The sequence below is a fragment of the Mus musculus genome, chromosome 7, assembly GCF_000001635.26.
Source record: "Mus musculus strain C57BL/6J chromosome 7, GRCm38.p6 C57BL/6J".
NCBI lineage: Eukaryota > Metazoa > Chordata > Mammalia > Rodentia > Muridae > Mus > Mus musculus.
Genome location: NC_000073.6, coordinates 67707320 through 67722503, shown reverse-complemented (window position 1 = coordinate 67722503; position 15184 = coordinate 67707320). Strand labels below are relative to the sequence as shown.

At 46.8% G+C, this 15184-nt stretch overlaps 1 protein-coding gene and 1 long non-coding RNA gene across 26 annotated transcripts in view; one reads left to right on the top strand and one right to left on the bottom strand.

Annotated features, from left to right (window-relative positions):
• Ttc23 (tetratricopeptide repeat domain 23) overlaps positions 1-15184 on the bottom strand; it is an 83192-nt gene that overhangs the window by 6119 nt on the left and 61889 nt on the right. For all 25 annotated transcript variants that reach the window (XM_017312244.2, XM_017312246.2, XM_017312249.2 and 22 more), the window contains 2 exons: positions 13053-13180; positions 11001-11150 (listed from right to left, as the gene is read on the bottom strand). In XM_017312244.2, coding sequence (XP_017167733.1) covers positions 11001-11150; positions 13053-13180 — 278 coding nt within the window. The remainder of the gene's footprint in view (positions 1-11000; positions 11151-13052; positions 13181-15184) is intronic.
• Positions 5174-11001, top strand: Gm34140. Its single transcript, XR_391564.4, has 3 exons — positions 5174-6366; positions 7862-7911; positions 8093-11001. It is a non-coding gene; the product is annotated as a predicted gene, 34140 (long non-coding RNA).

Sequence of the window (15184 nt, the reverse complement as noted above, 5' to 3'; positions counted from 1 at the left end):
GTAAGTGATAAGACTTAGGCAGATCTCTCCAGCTCTACTCTGGCCCCGTCCTGCTAGGCCTTCTGCTCAGCTCATCTTCTCTGGCAGCATTAAGTTAGTCAGGGGAGGCCAGTGGGGGAAGGGTGGGACTCTGGCCAACAAACATCCTACAGGTCCCTCCCCAAGACGCTTCTCTTGCTAATAGAGATAGATCCCCCACCCCAAAGCTATCATCCTCACAAAAGGCATTTGCTTACAATTCCAGCTGAAGCCCTGCAAAGGAATGGCAAGTAGGAGACAGGGTGGTGGATCCTCAGCCCCTGCCTGATCTTATTGATGATTCCAGCAATCAAAGAGGCAGGGCAGAAATCCAGGCAGTAAAAGCTAGTCCATCTATACTTTGACAGATAGTTTTCCTATTTTTAACATCCTATGTTGGCTTCAAAATCCCTCTGTAGGGAGGATAACCTTGGAAGTCTGACCGTCCATTGTGGAGTGGGGACACAGCTCAGTTGGTAGAGTGCTTGCCTGCCATGGATTCAAGCCTCAGCACCATATGAACTAAGTGTAGTGGTACACACCTGCATCCCAGAACTAGTAACCAGGGTCATCCTTAGATACATACAGAGTCTGAGGCCAGCCTGGGCTATATGAGGAGATTTCAAAAAAAAAAAAAAAAGTAAAACACTAATATAACATAATTAGGTAACTAAAACAAAATGACCTAATGCATTTAAAAAGCATTAATATGTAGAGATGTTATTTTTCTTTAAAAAAAAAAAAGAATCTGGGGCTGGAGAGATGGCTCAGCGGTTAAGAGCACTGACTGCTCTTCTGAAGGTCCTGAGTTCAAATCCCAGCAACCACATGGTGGCTCACAATCATCAGTAACGAGATCTGGCACCCTCTTCTGGAGTGTCTGAAGACAGCTACAGTGTACTTACATATAATAAATAAATAAATCTTTTTTAAAAATCCATACTTTATATATAGCAGTATAATTTATATATTAAATAACACTAAAATAGAATTTAAAATAGTTTTAAGTTGAAGAAAACTGGGGAAGCTTCCAGGTTTTCTTTTATTGTTTTCTAATTTCCAATTATAACCTTTTAAAGATAAAAATCATCTTTAAATTATATGCCTTAATAGTATAGTGATATTTCAGGCTTCATATTTATTGACAACAGCTTGTGAAAGTCATCCTTTTTTAAAAAATAAGCTTTAAAACAAAGTTCTGGGAACAACTTTATGAAACTAAAGTTAGCCTTCTGCAGAGATGCTTGAAGAGTGGGTGCTGAAGGAGGAGCGGTCCTTTCTCCCTTCTCTCGCTGTGCTGCAGCAACAGGCCCGGCTTACCTGCCTACTCTCACACCTTGCCACTGCCAGCACGGTGAAAGCTCTAAGAAACATGACCTCACACAGTGAGAGCTCTTAGGGTCTCAGCAGACTATTGCTTGACAACCAACTCCTTCACTTCTTCTGTTTGTCCTTCCTTCCTTCACTTTTTCCTTCCTTTCTCCCAAGTCAATGTCACCTTTACTCCAGGCTGGCCTTGAACTGGCTGTGTAGCAATGGATGACCTTAAGTTTCTGATACTCTTGCCTCTCCCTCCTGAGCTCAGCGCCCACCTGACGTGGTGCGGGGGATGCTAGGCAAGGGTTCTGCTGACTGAGCCCCACTGACATCCTTAGAACTCTTAGAAAGAGGAACAGTGACAGTTCAGGGGCAGAGCCCACTGGGGTCACACTCAGTGGGCTGTGTACCAAAATGCCCTTTAAATGAGCAGAGTAACCTATTACTGCTTCTACTAGAAACTGTTTTAATAGCTGTATATTTGTCTAAGGGATGTACATTGTATTATTCAATGTTCTGCTTCACTTAGCTGAATTGGCTTAAACATTGTGTGTGTGTGTGTGTGTGTGTGTGTGTGTGTGTGTGTGTGTGTGAAATCAGTGTGGTGTTTTGATTCTTTTGTTAAAAACAGACACAATGCCAGAGTCAAAGCCAATAAATGTTCATTGAAGCTATTGGGAGCAAGCACTGGAGATGTCAGGCTGTGCTATGTAAAGGGCCTTCAAGCCCCAGTACTAGCATTCTCCACCCTGTGCTCTATTGTAGCAAGAGAGCAATGCACCCCTCCCTCTTCAATCCAGCCACAAAAGGCATTTCTGCTTCTAAAGTAAAGAGGAAGCTGACATGGCAAGTATTCAGTGGAATTCTGGAAAGCCACTACGTTGCTGTTATTCTCCAGTTTTTCAATACATGGATTGCAAGAGTCACAACCTGAGCTGTTTCTGTTCTTCCTTAAATACCAGACAGGGAGCTTTTCTTCCCTGGCCAGAGATGCAGGCAATGCCTACTTTCCCTGCCTGCAGAAGTCTCCAGAAGGGCCAAAGCTGTGTTGCTCACCTGGGCCTATCGGTCTCTGGCATGCAAGTAAACAAATGGATGACCAAACAACTGAACAAGCAGACAAGTTAGAGAACGCTCTTTCATGGAGCCCATGTGCGTGTATGTGTGCATGCACAAGAGGGTAAGACTATGGGTAAATGCACGTGTGCACATGTGTGAGCTCATAGGTTGATGTGACACATACCTTCCTCTATCATGCTGAATCACACATCTTTGAGCCACGGTCTAGAATATCTATCTACCCAGCAAGTTCTCAGAACACTCCTGTCTCTGCCTCCGTGGGGCTGGAATCACAGGGGAGCACCACCACAGCAGGGGAGCACCACTATACCTAAAGGTTCAGGTGGGTGCTGGTGATCTGAACGCTCACGCTCACAGAGCAAGCCCTTCGCCAGCAGAGCCAGCTCTCCTGCCCTGTACAGGTGCTTTAAGATGCGGTTGGCTCCCGTGACCTGTGAGCAGGAGCTGCATGCACATGAGCAGTGCTGGAGGCCTTCAGACTTGCTCCGAAGGTGAGTTCAGGGGTAGGACGGGGCTGCTTCTCTATGTGTGGCTTCCTCCCCGGAGTGACTCACATAGGAGAGAGAGAGTCTCATGCCTGGCTGCTGACTTTTCTAAGGGTCCAGGAAGCTAAGAGACGGAGTCATTGGCCTGCTGCCTGCATATCTGGGTCCCAACCTCTGTGCTTTTGCGCTAACGCCCATTCCAGTGAGGGCAGGAGGTGGCTTATGGGCAGCTGTGATGTGGTAGCTAGCTCAACTATGTGCTGGCTTTAAAACAAACAGACAAACAAGACCCCTCACATACACAAACTCTCTCTCTCTGTCTCTCTCTGTCTCTCTATCTCTCTCTCTCTCTCTCTCTCTCTCTCTCTCACACACACACACATACACACACACATACACACACACACACACACACACACACACACACACACACACACAATCTACTTGGAAGAAATCTCAGCAAACAGGCAGCTATTTCTCAGGAGCCTTCCTGCCCCGGTGGCGCTACTACAGACGTGAACTGGACAGATGGAATCCCTGGTGTCTCCCATCACCCCTTGCCCTCTGGCCGAGGGTCTGGGAATTACATCATCATTTCTATGGGGAAATTCAGATAATGAAAGTGATGATGGAATGTGGCCTCTCTATCAACAGAGGCAGAACAGCCAAGGCTCTGGCGGCTACGGAGTCATTCAAATGATGAGTTACATGACCCGTCACTGAAAATCGAGAGACAAGTTTGTCACTCCTGGCAAGGGTCCAAGCTAAGCTTGTCATGCAATTAGCAGTATTTTCCTGGTATGAAATGAAAATCAGAGTCAGAGAGAGGGAAATGTCTTCAACCACTCTAATGTGGTTGACCTGTGGTCATTATCCCCCATCCTGCGTGTGTACTGTATGTGTTTTTGTATGAATGACTGGGTGCGCATGTGTTGCACGTATGTATGGAGGCCAAATGTCAGTGTTGGGTATCTTCCTCAGTGGTGGCCCACTTGCTTTTTGAGAACGATTCTCTCACCAAATCTGGAGATTGTCTAGAACTGCTGGTTAGAGAGCCCCAAAGAACATTCTGTCTTTGTGTCTTAGTTAGGGTTTCTAAGGCTATGATAAGCAGCAACGTGGGGAAGAAAGGGTTTATTTTGTAGCTTACATCATCCAGGGAAGTCAGGGCAGGAATCTGGCGGCAGTAACTGATGCAGAGGCCATGGAGGAGTGCTGCTTACTCCACAGCTTGTTCACCATGCCTTGCTCAGCCCTCTGTCTTACAGCACCCAGAGCTACCAGCCTCGTGGTGGCCCCACCCACAGTGATCTGGGCCTTCCCACATCAATTATCAATCAAGAAATGCACCACGGCTTGCCCACGGACCAGGCATTTTCTCAGCGGATGTTCTTTCTTCCCAAATGACTCTACATTGTGTCAAGCTGACAGGAAATTGGCCGGCATACCCCAGAACCGGGACCACAGGTATAAGGCACCTGTACTTTCACAGGGGTGCTAGGATCTGACCTCAGGACCTCATGTCCAGATAGGAAGCTTCAGGAGTGAGCTTCTGTGCCTGAGTCCAAATTAATCCACATTTATACACATTAGCTGATGCCAGATCATCACTTCTGTAGGGGATAAATGGCTCAGAACCCCAGGAATTGTCTTTGTTTTCAAGTCAACACCTAAGCCTAATATATTAAGGGGAAAGATTTATATGACCCACCCTTAATGTGCACAGATGTGAAGTGCCCTACATGCTTAGAGATACAGCCACATATGTACATTCACCAATGGTTGCCAGGCAGGGAGAAAGATAAACTCAGGGAGTTGGAAACACCAGCCAGCGCTACAGGAACAGGGTCAGGGATGGGCCTGGTTTTCCTGAGTCAGTCAGAAGCCAGCCTTGTCCTGCCTGAACCCATGACGGCCTGCACATCCAATCTTCCCAGCAGCCACTGTTTGCAGTACAACAACCCTGTGCCAGCCTCAGAGATAGGGCAGATTTGAGTAATGCTTTTAGAGCTTCAGGAGACACAGGGAGACGAAACACTAACAAACAGAGGCTGGAGAGATGGCCCAGCAGTTAGGAGCACTTGCTACTCGTTCAGCTCCCACCACCGATATGGCAGCTACAGGTCCAGGAGCTGCCTGTAACTCCAGTTTCAGGGGATAGCACAGTCTCTTCTGGCCTCTGTCAGTACCAGGCATGTAAGAGGTGCACATATATACAGGCAGGCCAAATACTCACATACAGAAAATAAAGTAATTTAAAAATACACAAACACATTACAATAACTTTAAAATACACAAATAAACATATCATAATAATTTTCAATAAGGACGAAAAGAAGGAGGAGGAGGAGGAGGAGGGAGAGGAGGAGGGAGGAGAGGACGAAAGGGAGACAGGAGGAGCAGCAGTCAAAGCAGCAGCAACACGGAGCCATGAGAAAGAGGAAAAGCGTGTGGTGGAGGTGGTAGTGGGTACGTGGGTGGCAGCAAAGGTGCAGAAGTGGCAGTGGATTTGAAGACTGCCGGATGCTGAGGCAGCCAGACGAAGATCATGGGGAAGCAGCAGTCAGGGAGGAAGTCTGAGAGAGAAAGATGCCAGGTGTCTGGGAAAACACATCCTATGGCCAGTCCCTTGCCTGTCGTCCCCCCCCCCCCACATCTGCGGTTCGCATCCCACAGAGGCAAACAGGCCCACAACCTGAGGACGACACACTGATGAGCTGGCAGGGAGCCTCCAGTGGGAACAGCACAGGCAGAGTGAACGGAGGGACCCTGGGCTGCAGAGGGAAATGGGGATGAGGGAGGCTTGGAGGGAGGAAGCCATCTCTGGTGCTAGCCACAATGTGGTTGCTATCCTTGTCACTCCCCCCCCCTCTCACATCCTTGTGTCAAGCGCTGTGGGTTCTATGTCTTTGTTGACATTCCTTGACTTCCCATGAAGTGGGTGGTAGCTTGCTCCACCCCTGGCCACTGTCTTGGAGCAAGCTACCACCCACTTTCTCCAGGACAGCTGCGACACAGATATTTAGAAAACCCAGCATCAGCAGGACTCACTGCCTGGGTAGACTCAGCTGCACACTGCAAACCCCCCCCCCCCGACATCACACACACACACACACACACACACACACACACACACACAGAGAGAGAGAGCTCGGCTGTGCTCAGTTCCAATGTGGAGAGCCAGGCCACGTACACTACTGAGCCTGTGAGTCACCTTCTTTCCTGCTGGTGTGGGGCTCAGAAACCTTGGTCCTTCTGGACCTTGTGCCACCGGCACCTGCCACTCCTAGCACTTGCCCTCGAAGCCTATTCACAACGCCGTTCAGTTTGCACAGCTGGGGGCCTGTCTGGCCTTTCCCTCTGTGTCTGCCCATCACCAGCGAAGATGGATGTCAATGGAGGGACTAAGGCACTGTGCATCTGTGAAGCTGCAGTAAGAGTCCCAACATCTAAGAAAGGAATGCAGGTAGGTGCGTGGGCAGTCTGGGTCCAGGACGTTCTCTTTTCTAGGAGACAACAAACACAGAGGCTGGCTGCCAGGGGTTTGAGGCAGAGTTCTCTCCTGCAGACCTCGAGTTCTCATTTCCTTGAGTCTTCCTGAGGCAAGGAGACCCTCATGTTTTGGTCACAGCGTGCTAAGAACGAATGACCTCGATCCCTTAGATCAATTTACAAACCTCTTCAGAGAGCTTGTGCTTAAAGGCTCATCCAGCATCCACCCTCCACTGGGAAGTGGAGCTGAAGAAAAGATCAACACCATTAGGACCTTCCTCTCTTAAAAAAGTTGTAGGTGTGTGTGAAGGTGTGGTGTGTTTGTTGTGGAGGTGTCTGTGTTTCTGTCTGTGTCTGTACGCACACACATGTGTGTGTGTCAGGGTATGTGTGTACAGGTTAGAGACGACCTAAGGAGCTGGTCCTCGGCTTCCACTGTTAGGAGGCCGTCTCCTGCTATACTGCATGCTCCGGGGCTGGCTGGCCCAGGAGCTCCCAGGCGCTTTCCTATCCCCGCCTCCCATCTCCCCACAGGAGAACCGGAATACGCACTGTCATGCCCAGGTTTACGTTAGTTTGAGGATTTGAACTCTGGTCCTCCTGCTTTTGGGCAAGCACTTTCCCCTAACTCAGACCTTATTCTCTTTAAACAAGGCTCACAGTCACATCCCAACAATGATTCAGTGAGACAATTAGCCAGGCCAGGAGCATGGAAAAACAGGATCTACACATGGAAATGAGGTTTCTGACGTGGAGCCCCTTAGGGACTCTAAATTTGGCTCTGCATTTCCTGGCATATCCACGGGCAACAACAGGAACAAAAAAAGATCAAATAGGATAAAGGGAAAGTAAATTTTGTGGGCCACCGAGGGGCAAACAAAAATAGGCAGATCTGTGCAGTGTGGGTGCACAAGCTCTCGTGAACCATAGCATCTAGGAAGGTCTGAGTGTCTGTCTGTCGGCAGGAAGCCAAGGGAAGCATGGATTGCTCTCCAGTGTTGATGTAGGACCATGGGAGACCCTGTATTGGCTTTCTTGTCTGTAGCTTAGACAACAAACTATGCCTCAGCTTGTCTCTTAAAAAGACTCATTATAGAGTGGGTTTGGGGACTGTTATTATTTTACAGAAATGTTTAAGGCTGATAGCTGTGACACAGTATAACCCTGACAAAGACAGTCCTTAGAAAGATCACATTAAAGCTGGACCTCAAGTGAACTTCATTCTGAACTTGGGCCTGATACGTTCCCAAGATGCTGCTGACCTAGGAAACAACTGGGAATGTGAGTGGTGGCGCCACCCTAGACCAGAACCGGTCTCCGTGTCGCCAAAGGGGGTGAGCCTGTGCCGTGGGGAGTTCCATCTGGAGTCCACACCATTCTCCAGTAGGCCCCTGAAGCCAGATGCCTTTACAAGATCAATAACTCCGATCTCTTTTCCCCAATCTAACTGGTCTGCTTTTTTTCCGGAGGCTTCCTGTTTAGCATGACCTTGGGCCCACATCTGGACCATTTAACACAGGTGGGTACATCAGGAAGAGCTACATTTGTTGGAGTCTATCAAGCTACTGTGATAAAAATGAGACAAACAGGTAGCTGCTCGCTCTTAGAAAGTTGCTGGCTTCCAAAGCCCAGTGAGACACTCCAGGAAGCAGACAAGAAAGGCATGTTTAAAGTCCCTGTCTGTGTCCTGCTGTCCACAGGGCAGCCAGTCCGGTCCTCAGATAACAGCAACTGTGGAATGAGAACTGCCCCTACGATAGCATGCGCAGCATCCAAACAAGCTCCCCTTTGTCTCCGATGCTGGCAGATGGCCAGAGAGCTTCAGCGCATCAGAGCCTCTGCTGTCAGGACTGACGGCTAACGAGTCCAAACCAGAGGCAGAAAAAGTCACCTTCCACGCTGGGTTTTGGGATGGTGTGACCTGAAATTTTCTTGAAGCTGAGCTGCAGTATCAGCCAGGGCAGGACCTGAGCAAAGCACAGACAGATCTCTAGGCCCTGGTCCCACCCCAGAGATGACAGGACAGTGATCACGATGCAGAAGCATGAGACCTACGCTTGTCTGTCACTGGAACAAAGGACAGAGCTGAGTTTTGCTGAACAGCAGAGCGTTCTGAAACAACTGACTTAACGCTCCAGAGCCCAGGCCTTTCCCTGCGGACAACGTGATCTGCTAGTCTGCCGGGAAGACGAGAAATGGCTCGTCCACACCTGGCCACATCAAACTGTCCCAATCTCATGGTGGGAGACAACTACCAAAAATGAAAATGTAAAAAACTTCACGCGATTATTTTGCAAACTTTATACAAATAAATAAAAATCTGTAAATTAAGTAGTTAATTACTTAGAAAGCAAAATGATTCAATTGCCAATAGAAAGCTCCAATAGCCTGCTTTTTGTAGAATAGAGAAGAATTTAAAGGGATTTTTCCACAACAAAAGTACAAGCCCAAAGGGTCTCCTAAGAGATATAAATTTTTGGACACCATGCATTTGGTAGATGATGATAGAGACAAATTTCCTAATTTTTTGAAGCAAATGCAACAATTAATGCTTAAATATAACATACAAATATCAGTGCCAAAACCTTGAAGTAAATAATAGCAACAGACCTAATTCCTATGATTTGAAATTTTCCCTTGAGAAGCAACGTGTTGGCATTTTAACTCTCAGTGCGACAGGGTTGGGCAGTGAGTCCTGAGAAGGTCCTCCCCGCAAGAGTGGCTCAGTGCTGTTATCTTGGGAATAAGTTCATTGAAAAGACTGAATTCAGTCTCCCTTAGTTTTCTTTTCCCTTCCTATCTTTAACTCCCGTGTTTTGCCTTTGAATGAACAAAACAAACAGGCCACCAACAGATGTAAGCCTCTTGACTTTTGATTTCCCAAAGGTATGAGAAGGAAATTTCTGTTTTTATAAATTCCTCTGTCTCTGGATTCTATTATAAGAGTAAAAGTTAGTCTCAGAAAAACCATTTGCAAAAAATAATCCAATGTGATCAAGGGGGAGGATCTATTCCAGGAATGCAAGGATGGTTTAATAAGGGAACAACACATACCGTATGATGTGAATCTGAGAGGACTATGTGGCCAGCCTGCTAACGTTGAAAACAAAAACTGTAATAAAAATTGACATCTATTTCTAACTCTAAAAAGACTCAAGAAACCAGAAACCTCAGCATGATAAAAGTGCATAAACCTTAGTATTAAAGTCGACATCTCCTGTTTGTTTGTTTGATACGGGTTTCTCTGCATAGCCCTGGCTGTCCTGAAATTTGTTCTGCAGATCAGGCTGGAACCAGAGATCTGCCTGTCTCTACCTCCTGAGTGTGGGGATTAAAGGAACCTGGCCTGGAGTCAACATCTCTTGAATGAGGACTCTCTGGAGTTGTTTCTAGTAAGACTGGGAAGAAGGCAAGGGACCCATCACCTCCACTGCTGTTCAGTATTGTGCTACATGAGTGAGCCAAAGCAATTGGATAAAGGAGTTGGTCATAGAACTGAAAATATAAAGTAAAATTAAGTCTATTTGCAGATGATATAATGGTATATCTAGAAAAATGAGAGACTCAATGTTCAAATTAATTCAAGCAATAAAAACTAAGCTAGTTAGAGAGACTATAAAAGTACAAATCCCAATAATCCTTAGATACAGAAAAATAAGTAAAAGTGTGTAACAGTGAATAAATCTACACTTACAATAGTAGCAATAAAATGCACAGAAATGCACTTAATAAATACACACAACTTAGAGCCGGAACACTTTTCAGTGTGTATGAGAGAAACAAGGCAAACACGGACAGACAGGATAGCAGCCCTTGTCCGTGGGTAGAAAGACTCAACATCCCCAGGATGTCAGTTTTCCCAGAACTTACTTATAAATACTTTAATAAAAACAACAAGTATCCAGAACCCCTGATGTTTCAGGGAGAAATCCTGTCTTGCATTACCTCACATGAAATCATTCCACAGAATCCCTGTGACTCAACATGTAATATATTAATATATTAACACCTAAATAAATAGAGATTAGCAGGATAGAACAGAAATCCAGAAACAAGCTCAAGGGCCCATGGGGATTTGGCGCATGCCATCCTAAGCCTGTGACTGGAGCAGTGATGGGCTCTCTGTGACGCGGTCCCCGACAAACCTGTGCTCACTACATCTCTCCGACGGGGAGGTATTTGGGGAAAAGTTAACGTGAGACCTTATCCCATCTGCATAAAGTAGACTCCAGGTTCAGAAGAGGAGCAGAAGAAAACGTGCACAGTCTTTTGTGCTTCCTCCATGAACTGGGCACACAGGAAGGCCACAGTAACCAGGAAGTCTTAGTAAGTCACACTGTGAAAAACTTTACAATATTTGCATGATCAAACCTGACGGATAATTCAGTTTTTGAATGTATTTTAGAGGAACTCTTTTGTCTCCCAAAATGTTAGCTTAAATCTACCACCGAAGCAATGCCATCTTACCTGAATAAGCCATCATAAGTTTTCACTTAAAAGTGTGGTGGAGGGAAGAACTTGGTGGGGGCAGTGTGTGTGTGTGTGTGTGTGTGTGTGTGTGTGTGTGTGAGCTGTGCTTCATGTCAGCACTGGCTCCGCTTTAGTTACCTTCTTTAGCTTCGCGTACGCTCCACTGTTGTTTCCCTGCGCCAGGTCTGCCCTGCCCAGGGCCCGGTACGTTTCTGCCACCTCAGGACTGAAGTCACCAAATGCTCCTACTTTGGCTTCCAGGGACTCTCTCAGGATCATGGCCGCTCTCTGAGAAAAGGACAAAATGTGACGTGGTTTAAAAGTTCGAAGGACTGCTCAGTGCTTAAGAGCACTTGTTCCTGTTGCTGGGGACCCAGGCTCAGCACCCATATGGTAGCTCACCTCTGTAACTCCAGTTCCAGGGGATCCATTGCCCTGCTCTGGCCTCTGCAAGCGTCAGGCATGCAAGTGATACACAGATATACATGAGGCAAAACACTTGCACACATACAGAGATAGAAATAAGGGGCTGGAGATGTGGCTCAGCAGTTATAGCACTGGCTGCTCTTCTACGGGACTGCAGTTCAGTTCCCAACCCCTACATGGCAGCTCACAACTGTCTATAACTTCCGTTCTAGGGGATCGGACACCTTCACACAGACTTACATGCAGGCAAAGCACCAATGTACATAGAATAAAAATAAATTATTAAAAAAAAGAAAGCAATCTTTACAAAAGTTCAGGAACTGAGTAAGATCTGTACCCCTCTCAAGAAAAGTCATGAAGTTAATATATTTTTAACATTTTAGAGAAAAATATTCTTAAGGACTGGGCCACTGTGCTCTGGTTAGGTAGGAAGCAGTAAACAGCATATTTGGGGAGAGAAAGTACAAAATACGAAGGAAGGAAGACACCACAACGGCTCCAGCTAGAACTGGTTCCATCGAGTGGCAAGAGCAGATCTAGCCTGCGTGGAACCCTTAGGTAAACTGGGGCTCAGTTTATGTGTGGTCTGATTTGTTTAGATATATACAACCTTCATTTCTTCTTTCTGAACCAGGAGGAGGCCAAGGTACAGAGCAGCAATGGAGACCTTGCTTGTTCCGGCTGGGCTCATCAGTGGTGGGGCTGGGATCTGTGTCCCCTCCCCGGGGCCTGCTTAGGTGCAGGCATGCCTCCCTCTGCACTGTTGTCCTCAGATAAGAGAAAAGCAGGCTGCACTTGTGGGTCATGCTTCCGGACTTTACGTTCTCACACAGAAGGCATAGGAAGCCAAAAGTAAACACCCCGGGAGCACGATAAACCATTGTGTTTACTTTGTCCTATTTATCTATGCCAACGTGGACTAGAAAAAAATATATGTTGGACAGAAAACAGTATTTCCTGATATTAATTTTTGCAGATATCAAGACACATAGTGGAGAGTCTGTGAACTTCCAACAGGTCCTGAAATTCTCCCCAGATCTACATGAAAACAGTTTCAAAAGGCAAAACAAAGCAAAACCCCACCACCATTAACAACATAATTATGATTGCACAACACCAATGCCAAGTTCAACAGCCAGGACCGCAGAAAGGGCAGCCCTGGGGCACGTGCTGACCCCGTGCCACAGACAGGCGGAGGTGTTAATGAAGAACACCACACCATTTGTTGGCAGGACCATGAGTCTGGGACTGGTGTGTTAAATATGGTGATGTGCAGAAATCAATCTCCGAGGTAAAGCATTGTAACGGGCCAAGTATGGCCCATGAGAGTGCATGAGACTGGAGTCTCCATGCAGACCTGCCTGTACCCACCTGACCCAACACCTGTGTGCGAGGCCTTAGAGGAAGCAAGATGGAAGGTGGGGTCCCCATGGGATTTGACTGCCAGGCTTTGGGAACCCAGTCAGTGATAGTGAGAAGGGCTAGAGTCTTTCCCTGAATGAAACCTGGTATTGCTGTTTCAGCCTGACTAGGGAAACTTGGTGATCATTTAGAGTTGGATGGGCCATTTTCTTTCGAACAGTTTTGTTTCTAAGAGAAAGTACCTGGTCTCTGCCCAGAGTGGCGCCTTTGTTTATTTACCGGAGTCTCTCCCAGTCTAGGCCTGCCCTGTATACAGTCGGTGCACAACAGATGCTGGCAGAGGGAAGAAGTCTTTGGCATGCCATGTGAATAGCTTGAAAATCATGATCTAGGCTCACTTACTTCTTTTTGTCCGGTGGTTTGCAGAAAACTGCAAAACTCATCTTGAATCGAAAGGAACTTGGCTCTTTCCGCTCCTTCGGAATCCTTGATAGAAGTCATGCTTTCCTGAAAGTATTTCTCGGCCACATCTGAGAAGAGCGTAGAACAACAATTTTGAAAATAGCTCAAAGATCTGAGCAGAGATGGAGCAAACATGCTGTTAGTGATGGTGAACCATGAACCGTTTAAAAACGAGCATTTGGACCTGAGACGCCAGTTTAAGGGACTCTCCTGTGCCCATCAACCTGCCTGTGGTGGCAGAAACTAAGTTTCAGGAGGATGCTATAACTTGCTTTCCTTATTTTTCAGAAATTTTAGTGTCCTTAGTGATATCCAAAGCAAAACTAATGGGGTGAGAAAGGAGAAACTGTCCCCAGACCTGAGCATATTAGGGTATTGTCATGTTGACTGAGAGTTCATTATCTCTGCTTAGACATCAGTTACTCATCACAGCTCACATCGTTTTGTGGACTCTAGCTGTAATCTTGTTCTATATTTCTATAACACACACACACACACACATACACACACACACACACACACACATGCACACACGTGCACACACACACGCGCCAATAAACGAAACAAAACAAAAGAAAGTCTCCTTGATATGCTACTGAAGAACCCCAACCATTCTAAACCCTTAAACTCACTGATTAATAAAACAAAAAACAGTTTCAAGTAAATGACAATCAGAAAAGCAAGACAGAGAAGAGCCCAGGCATGGAAAAAGGAAAAGGAAATTAAAAACCAGAACTGTGACTACATACAGCCCTCTTGCTATACCAAGTCCTTAGCTAAAGCAACTTCAAGTGAGGAAGGTTAAGTTTTGCTCATATTGCTGGAGGTGTCGGTCTCTGACTCAGTGGATCTGTTGCTTCTGCTCTGCTGAGGCAGAGGGAGCCTGGGATGATGTGGCAGAGCATGTCGTGCTAGCTAGAAGTGAAGAGAATCAGGGAGAAGCTGGGCTCCCACATCACTGTCTAGAGGTCCTGCGACCAGTCAATAGTCCCACAGGCTGGGAGCCAAGCCTTTCACGTAGGGGCCTCACACAGTCAGGCTGTGACAAACAAGAGACAGTGGCTTAGCAGTCCACAGACCTATTAGAAAACAGTGTATTCACTCAGCACTGGGGTTTTCCGAGCTTGAACAGGACTAGGGATGAGGCCTGAAGCCCGTTTGTGGTAGGAAGCTCTGGGAAGCTCCCTGAAAGACGCCAGCATGGTGCTTCAAAGACAACTCCACTGCTCCTTATCCCTGAGGCTCTGGGCCAGAATCCTAAGTGCAATGTGAGATCAGGGGTCTCTTGAAAGTGACATCATCTCTTGGGCCCACATGAATCACATGGGCTTTTGTTGTTGATTTGTGTTTTGAGACAGGGTTTCTCTATGTAGCCCTGGCTGTCCTTGAACTCACAGAGATCAACCTGCCGCTGTATTCTAGAGTGCTGGGATTAAAGGCATGCACCACCAGGCCAGACACATATGGTTTTTTTTTTTTTTTTTTTTTTTTTTTTTGAACATAGAGAATTTTCTCCAGTTGGTGACAGAAAAAGAAGTCAGAGACCCTGGGAGCCACTGTGGTTGTGGTCTGAAGTGCCTCCCAATGGCTCATCTGCTAAAGGCTTGGTTTCCAGACTGGAACTATGAGAAGGTGGTGGGACCTTTAAGAGACAGATTCTAATGGGAGGAAATCATGCTACTACGGGTGGGCACTTGCAGGTGATGCTGGGGCCCCGGCTCCCTTCCTTTCTCTCTGGCTGCGATGAGTCAGTGGCTTTCTCTGCCATGTGCTTCTGCCGCTGTATTCAGCCTCCCCACGGGCCTAAAGCCACCCAGATGGAGACTTCTGAACCGTGAGTGATGCAGAGACTCTCTTGGGTCCTGTATGGAAGCATCACCTGTCAATAAAAAAGCTGATGGCCCTATTAGCTGAGGCGGGACATAGGAGGTGGGAGTTCCAGTAGGGAGAGAGGAACTCTGGGATAGAGTCAGGCACAGGAAGAGATTCTCCCAGAACTCTGGGGAGACAGATGCATGAAACTGAGGAGAGTTAACCAGCCATGTGGTACTCATAGACTAGAACAGACAGGT